The sequence below is a fragment of the Prunus avium genome, chromosome 2, assembly GCF_965620075.1.
Source record: "Prunus avium chromosome 2, drPruAviu1.hap1.1, whole genome shotgun sequence".
In the NCBI taxonomy this organism is placed as follows: domain Eukaryota; kingdom Viridiplantae; phylum Streptophyta; class Magnoliopsida; order Rosales; family Rosaceae; genus Prunus; species Prunus avium.
In genome coordinates, this window is record NC_142285.1 from 5,289,111 (window position 1) to 5,297,375 (window position 8,265).

Here is an 8,265-nt window from a genome sequence, read left to right on the forward strand (position 1 = left end):
GTCATAGTTACTCTAAATAAATATTAATAAAAAAAATGTGAGAGCATGCATGTGCATTTGAAGATGCGCCCAAACCAACCCTTCTTTTTCTTTCTTTTGTAATTTTTAATTTCTCCATATCTCATCTCTCCCAACACCTTCATTTTTTTATTTTTTTCCCCATCTTCTTCTTCCTTCCGTCACTTTCCATCTCTCCCTCTCTTTTCATTTATTTTTTCCTTCTTCTCTCTCTCTCTTTCTTTTTTGGGAGCTTTTAGTTTTAAAACTCAATTATCTGGAGCTGGGCCATTAGATAGACACTCTATTGATTTAAAACTCAATTATCAGCTTCTACGTTTAATTTTGACCAAAACAAAAATAAAAAAGCATTCTACTTTTTCTATGTAATTTCTGTAACTTTGGTGTAAAGACTGGGGAATTTGCATTGCGTTTTCCTTATCTACCAGAGTCTTTGTTTCAGAGTCTTTTCCGTTAACTCAAAATTCTCAAACCCATCTTCCACACTCATCCATCTTCATATATATTATGTCTTGGTTCTGGCTCTCTTGATCTCTTTTGTTCTCAAAGTGTGTAACTGTGTATTGCCTTTGAATTTTCCTTCTTGTTCACTGCGACACCTTCGGTATTTGGTAATTCGTGAAGAAATCTGCTGCTGATACTTAAACTGCAGGTACTTTTGATTTATTCTGTTTGGTTTGGTGCCTTTTGCTTTTTGTTTCTTTTTGTTTCTTGTATTTTATTTGTTTTGCGCAATAAGGCTTCCTGTTTTCTTCATCTATTTGGTAAGATACAACAATAGAGACTTTGAAGAATTTTTTATTCTTTTTTTCAAAACTGATTTAGGATTTTTATTAAATAAAAAAAAAGGCTCGCTGTCATCGATGTTGGCAAGGCAATATAAAGCCCCAAGCCACTGCCAAAGTTATTATTTGGGTCTGCTTAGTTACATATTGTTATGTATTTTCTTTTATACAAGCGATATTCAAGAACTGCTCTTAGAAATTGTGAAAAACAAATCAGCATGTTGATCAATTCTTCCTATGTAAATTGAATTGCCCTTATATTTTTCATATTTTATTTTAGGAATTGAAATCAGCATGGGTGTCATAACAGAAAAGCAATGTATGGAAATTTTTTTATTTTTTTTATTTGGATATGCATGCTTACCCAAATGAAGCGTTTATAAATCATACATTTTTATAAACAAACTCAAAAAAAAACTCAAAAAATCACAGCTGCCCCTATTGAGTGTTTGAGTCTTTTTACGAGATTTTGGGTTTGGGTTTGGGCTTCTGTTAAGAAAACAATGGCAGTTTTGTAATTATGGGAAGTTTAAAGTCTCTTTGTTATATTATAAATGAGGTTTGGGTGTGTTTCTAAATCCATTTCATATATAATTTTTTTATAACTTGAACCCCTATATTAGGTATAATGGTGAATCTCCCTAAATAAAATGAAAAAGGAGCATATGGTATTTTTGTGATTTTAATCGTATGTGCATATATAAGACTTGGATATTGCTCAAGCTCCTTCAAGGAACAACTCCTTACATTTTCTTTGATTGCTCGCTTCTCTTCAGAAACTATGGGAGAGGCTTTTCTTGTGGCATTCCTTCAAGTGCTGGTCGACAAGTTGGCGCAGCGTGAGGTCTTCAAGTACTTTGGACTCATAAAGGGCGTCGACCAAAAGCTGCCGAAATGGATTGACACTTTGTCTGAAATTAGAGCGGTTCTGAATGACGCAGAGGAGAGGCAACTAATCACCGAGAGCATGCGGCTGAAGCTTTGGCTGGATGATCTCAGGGACTTAGCTTATGACGTGGAACACGTATTGGACAAATATGATACTAAAATGCTCAAACGGAAGATAATGCGGGGCCATCATGCCAGCACCGCAAGAAGGGTCTGGAACTCAGTTCCTAATGGTGTTTTCATCTACAAAATGAACTCAGAAATACAGAAGATTACTGAGCGTTTACAAGAGATATCTCACCGAAAGGACCAGCTTAGTTTGAATATCATTACTGGGACGACGTCGTCCACTAAGGCACGTCAAAATTTGCCTCCCAGTTCCAGTAAACCAGATGGACCTGTGATTGGAAGGGATGAAGACAAAAGGAGGGTAGTGGAATTTCTGTCGAAACAAGAGCGTGGTGCTGTCAATTTCGATGTAGTTGCCATTGTTGGTATGGCTGGAGTCGGAAAGACAACACTTGTTGCACAAGTGTTCAATGAAATTGATGCAACCCAGCAATTTAAACCGACTGCTTGGGTATGCGTGTCTGATGACTTCAACCTAGAAAGAGTGACAAAGCAAATTCTCGAATCAGTCACATCCCGGCACTATCCTACAGAAGACTTCAATCAGGTTCAACAGTATCTGCATAAGGAATTAGCTGGGAAGAAGTTTTTAATTGTTTTGGATGATGTTTGGGGCACATGTAGCTATGGTCTATGGATGAAACTGCAGTCCCCCTTTCGCGATGGAGCAGCAGGAAGCAAGATAATTATGACAACGCGTGATGCAGAAGTTTCGAAAATGATGGGAGCTGGCACTCTAGTTCATAATTTGGAGCCTATGTCAAATGACGTTTGTTTTGAAGTATTTGAGCAGCATGCATTCAGGAATGTTAACAGAGATATACCACCAAATTTCGAGTCACTCAAGGAGAAAATTGTTGCAAGATGCAGTGGATTGCCTTTGGCTGCTAGGACTCTTGGCGGCCTTTTACTTCGTAAAGAGATGAATGAATGGGAGGAAATATTGAACAACAAATTATGGAGTCTATCAAATGAGCGTGACATACTTCCGGTATTAAGATTAAGCTATCACTATCTTCCTTCACATTTGAAAAGATGCTTTGCCTATTGTTCGATACTTCCAAATGACTATGAATTTAGTGAGCAGCAATTGATTCTTCTGTGGATGGCAGAGGGTTTGATTCAACCACAACCAGAACATAATAAGCAAATGGAAGATTTAGGAACTGACTATTTTCAGGAGCTCTCATCGAGGTCATTATTTCAGAAATCAAGCAAAAACAATTCAAAATATGTAATGCATGACCTCGTTGTTGGTTTGGCACAGTGGGCAGCAGGAGATATTTGTTTTAGATTGGAGGATAAGCAGAATAGCAATCATGTACAACTTGGATGTTTTACGAAGGCCCGCCATGCATCCTACATTTCTGGTAAGTATGATGTGGTTAAAAGATTTGAGGCATTTTCTAAAGTGAAACATTTGCGAACCTTTCTACCACTTTCACTTTCAGAGTATTACGAATCGAGGTTTCTAAGTCATAAGGTTACTTCTGATTTATTGCCAAAATTGCAATACTTGCGGGTGCTTTCTCTCAATGGCTATAAAGTGACTAAGCTGCCAAATTCAATTGGTAAATTGAAGTATCTGCGGTATCTTGATCTCTCTCACACACTGATAAAATGTTTGCCTGAATCAACCACCTCTCTTTACAACTTACAGACATTGATATTGGAAGGTTGTTGTTATTTGAAGGCACTACCTATCAACTTGAGGAATCTAGTGAATCTGCGTCATCTCAACAATTCAGATGTAGATAGACTGAAAGCAATGCCTCCGCAACTAGGTCGGTTGACAAATCTACAATCTTTGTCTAATTTTGTGGTGGGTAAAGGTAGTGATCAATCGGGTATAAGAGAGATAGGGTCCCTATTCCATCTCCGAGGGACATTGCGGCTCTCAAGATTAGAGAATGTGATCGATGTTGAGGATGCACGGAGGGCCAACTTAAAATGCAAGGAGAGACTTGATGAATTGGTGCTAGAATGGTCGGATAACACACAAGAAACTCAATTAGGTGTGCTTGACAGATTAGAACCTCATAGAATGCTCAAAATTCTCATAATCAGGGGTTATGCTGGACTAAAGTTTTCAGCATGGATTGGAGATCGTTTATTCTCTTCTATGGTTTGTGTATACATAGGCAAATGTGAGCAATGTCAAAACTTGCCACCACTAGGGCAGTTGCCTTCACTCAAAAGGCTTTATATTACAGGAATGACTGCAATAGAAAGTGTTGGTCCTGAGTTTTATGGAGAGAGTAGCTTGCCTTTTCCCGTACTAGAGGATCTTGAGTTTGAGGATATGCAACACTGGAAGAAATGGCTTCCTTTCGCACAAGATGAGGTTTTCCCTTGCTTGAAGTTTCTTTCAATCAGAAATTGTCCTCAATTGGAGGGTAAGGTGCCCGAGAACCTTGATTCATTAGCAACACTTGAAATTATTAACTGCGAGGAATTGGTGATTTCAACTTCCAACTATAAACAAATTGGTCGATTATGCATAGATGGCTGCAAAGCGTTGGTGAAGACAAGTGAGTTTGAGTTATTAGAGTCCTTGCGACTTTCAGATATTTCAGAGGTGAGGTTCCAAACAGGGGAATTCACCAAAGGATTAAGGAAGGTTGCTAATTTGACGATTGGCGGATGTGAGGAGCTGACATCTTCACTGAAGAATGAGGATAGAGTATTGCAACACTTGATTTCTCTTGATCGTTTGATTATTGAAGGCAACTCTTCCCTCCTTCAAAAGCTGGGAAAAGAAGCAGAGGAGTTGCTGCAATTGCAAATATTGACTTGCAAGCTTAAATATCTAGAATTATACAAGTGTGCAAGTCTTTCCAAGGTACCAGAAGGGTTGAATCACCTAACGGCTCTTCAAGACCTTCAAATAGTTGGATGCTCAAGTCTGGTTTCTTTTCCAGATGTTGGTCTGCCTCCTTCCCTTGAATTCATAAGCATTAAGGAGTGCGATTCGTTGCTGTATTTTGCAAAACACCAGATTCCCCCAAATCTAAGAAGAATAGAGATACGGCGGTGTAAAAGTTTGAAATCATTAGTAGAGAGAGAGGAGGATGGTTCTTCGTCTTCCTCTTCTTCTCATATTTCTCTTGAGCACTTGGGAATATGGGAATGTGAATCTCTAACGTCGTTATCATTGAGAGCCCAGTTGTTTCCCAGGGCGCTTAAATGCCTTGACATATCCGGTTGTAAAGAGCTGCAGTTAATAACGTCCGACGGGTTCTCCCACGACAACACTAATCATTGTCTTGAACACATTGGCATCTTTGATTGCCCAAATCTGAAATCCTTACCGGAGGGCCTATGCTACCTCACCAATCTTCAAACTTTAGAGATTTATGATTGCGGGAGTCTGGTTTCCATCCCGAGCCTGAGTGGTGAGGGTTTGCCTTCGCCAACAACAACAGCCGCCTCCAGCCTGAGACAAATCAAAATCGAAAATTGCAACAAATTGGAGATGTTACCGGACATCCGCAATCTCAACTGTCTTCAGAAATTGGATATTGATTACGGTGAAGGTTTGGATTTCACTTCCTTTCCCCCCAACCTAACATCAGTTAGAATCAGCGGAATCAAGAATTGTAAGCCGCTGTGGGAGTCGTTGCACAGGCTCACCTCTCTTACAGAGTTGTGGGTCGATGGCGAAGACCCATATGTGGTGTCGTTTCCACCCGAAGGAGACACAGAGATGGATATGGAGATGCTACTCCCCGAATCTCTCACTCATCTCTCCATTGGGGGCTTCCCAAATATGAAGAAACTGAGCAGCAAGGGCTTTCAATTCGTCACCTCTCTTCAATATCTTCGACTGCAGAATTGTCCAAAGCTGGCATCTATTCCACTGGGCCCGACTCTTTCACTTTCGCATATTTATATCTCTGGGTGCCCAAAGATATTTTGGGTCGCACGTCGCCCGCTGGGATATTTTGTCTCTGGACAATACTGGCCCAAAATATCCCATATTCCTCGCATAGAGTTATATCCGACTCTCCCCAGGTACTTCAAATTTCAAACACTATCAACCTTTAATGGGTACAGTGAAATAAGAATGCCTATTATTTTTCAGATATTCTTGTTTTCTTCAATTTAGTTGGATTTTACAACAATGTATGTTTCCCAGGTGGGTCTTTTGCATCTACAATTGCGTCAAGCTGGACGACAACGATTTATCGAGCAAATGGTAAATCCATCTTTATTTCTCTTTATGATATATTTTAAATCCAAGAAATGGGAAGACTTAAAAGGCTCTTCCTAATTAGGCACTTGCAAACATGCGATCAAAATTTGAATGTAGAACATTTGAAATATATGTAGTAAAAGAAACTACTTCATTTCTCACTTGGTTTGCCTTGTAATATATTTTGTCATCTCTCTGCTGAGAAAACTTTTAGCCATATTTTTCTTTCTTTTGTTTGCTTGACTTAAATGTCTTTCCAAATTCTCTGTGATGTAGGTCGAGATCTGGGTCAACTATGGTGGGAAGAGAGATGTTGTGGATGTGAATCACTTCTGCCAATGCCCAACCATGAGATTGTGATGAATAGTTCGTACTTTGCGTGGGGTTTGTGCTAAACTGTAATATTCCAGGGTTGTTGGTACCCTCCTTCTTGCATACAATTCTCTCACCCAATCAATCAGCACCACCTCATCCTCCGCAGCCTCCATCTCAATACGCTTCCTTCCACAAGCCACCTCCAACAGCACCACAACAAAACTGTACACGTTGCTTGCGCCGAATCATAATAGGAATTATAAACGATTTCCTTTATTATAATTGATTTGTAATTATAGGAATACCGGTTTGACCGGAATTGTATTTATTTCCTTTTTCCTTATTGTAATTACTTCCTAGATAGGCTTGTATTTGTATCACTATACCTCCTTATGAGAAGAATAGAAATATATTGAATTATTCATAATCCTAAATTCTATTTGAGTGATGTATAGTTGAGATTTTTGGGTTGCTTGATTAAGTCTGAAGCACAAAGGATTCTTTGTCAGATTTATATTAATTTATATTTTTAAAATAAGTAGGATTCAAAACTCAATTATCAGCTTCTACTGTTTCTTATAAGAAGTATTTTTACTTGTAGTCATTTTAAAAGCATGGCAGTGGGAGACAATTACCTTTATTATAATTGATTTGTAAGTATTTAGTTTCTCATCCAATAGAATAAATACAGGAAGTGCATTTAAGCCAGATTAGATCAACAAATTCACATCACTGCAAGAGGACCGTCTCCCATCCTGACTGGGGATTCCTCAACCTCCCATTGCTATTTACTCTTTTTAAGGCCTCGATAAAATGGGGTGGCACATATTTCTCCTGGACCCAGTCATTGCATGATGTCTGGTCCAGTGTGAGAGGGTTGAAAGAAGGGACTGAATCTCTTGCTTCCGGAGCTGCAGGGTGAAGAGCTGTGAAAGGACTGGATAGCAACAAGGTCATTTCATGTCGTGGTAACGTCAACTGAAGATGGTAAATCACTACCTTTCTGTTGCAAGTTTCAGATGTTTAATATTCTGCCATTTGGTTTGCCTTGTAATATTTTGTCATCTCTGTACTGAGAAAACTTTTACCCATATTTTTCTTTCTTTTGTTTTCTTGACTACAATCTTTAGAGGACTTGTAGAGCTAGCTGTTTTTTTGGTTGGGACGACTTCAGTTTTTAAAGGACATCATGTAACCAAGTGTTCTTTGTTCTTTAAACAGAAATATCGACTGAACCTGCCAGATACTTTTGACAAATTCTTGATATTTGCACTGAGATATTATATGTGCTACTAAGCTTCATCTTTATTTTAATGATTTACCAAATTATCTTTTGAATCATGCAGAAAAATACAAGTGAGGTTGCCGTGTTCTGTTTAAAGAATGTGCTTCAGCATTGGCAGGAACGCTTTTAATATCCAGATGCTATATACAGACTACGGAAGCGGTTGTTGTGATGTGCCAAAATAGTCTTCATACTCCCATCCCTTCAAGCTTCTCAAGAAACTTCTGCGGGGGAATAGTAAACTCGTATGGCTCATGCTCTTTTTCTCTCCAGATGTTTTGCTTGCCCCTTGATATTGATTTGAGTGTGACGCCTACAATGGCATTGTCCTCTTTCCAGAAAAAGTTGAAACCATCCATTGCTACTTTCAGCAGCAATGGGAGTTATCTCCAAATATGCCCAAGCTCAAAATTTCAAGAGCAGAATCCTCTTCCTTTGTAGCAGTAGGTGACAGTAGTGCAAAAAGTGTTGGTGAAAATGGATAACACTTCCATGCACTCCTCTAATGATCTTGTTGTTGATGGACTTTGTGACACACACAATGATGGATGAATCACACACACACACTTGAGAAACCAACCAAGCACAAAGTGACACAAGTATTTTAGAGATTCGGCAATTGCCTACATTTTTGATGCACTTGTGAATAC

At 38.9% G+C, this 8,265-nt stretch overlaps 1 protein-coding gene across 2 annotated transcripts; it reads left to right on the forward strand.

Annotated features, from left to right (window-relative positions):
* Positions 1 to 363: 363 nt before the first annotated feature.
* LOC110774487 (putative disease resistance RPP13-like protein 1) lies at positions 364 to 6,730 on the forward strand. 2 transcript variants are annotated; one of them, XM_088248886.1, is made up of 4 exons: positions 364 to 670; positions 1,580 to 5,834; positions 5,959 to 6,018; positions 6,292 to 6,730. In XM_088248886.1, exons 2-4 carry the CDS (start codon positions 1,585 to 1,587, stop codon positions 6,338 to 6,340), a joined length of 4,359 nt encoding a protein of 1,452 aa, XP_088105012.1. In that variant the 5' UTR covers positions 364 to 670; positions 1,580 to 1,584; the 3' UTR covers positions 6,341 to 6,730. The 2 variants fall into 2 exon arrangements, with proteins under 2 accessions (XP_088105012.1, XP_088105013.1); XM_088248887.1 differs by lacking the exon at positions 364 to 670 and having other exon boundaries at positions 1,570 to 5,834.
* Positions 6,731 to 8,265: the final 1,535 nt, after the last annotated feature.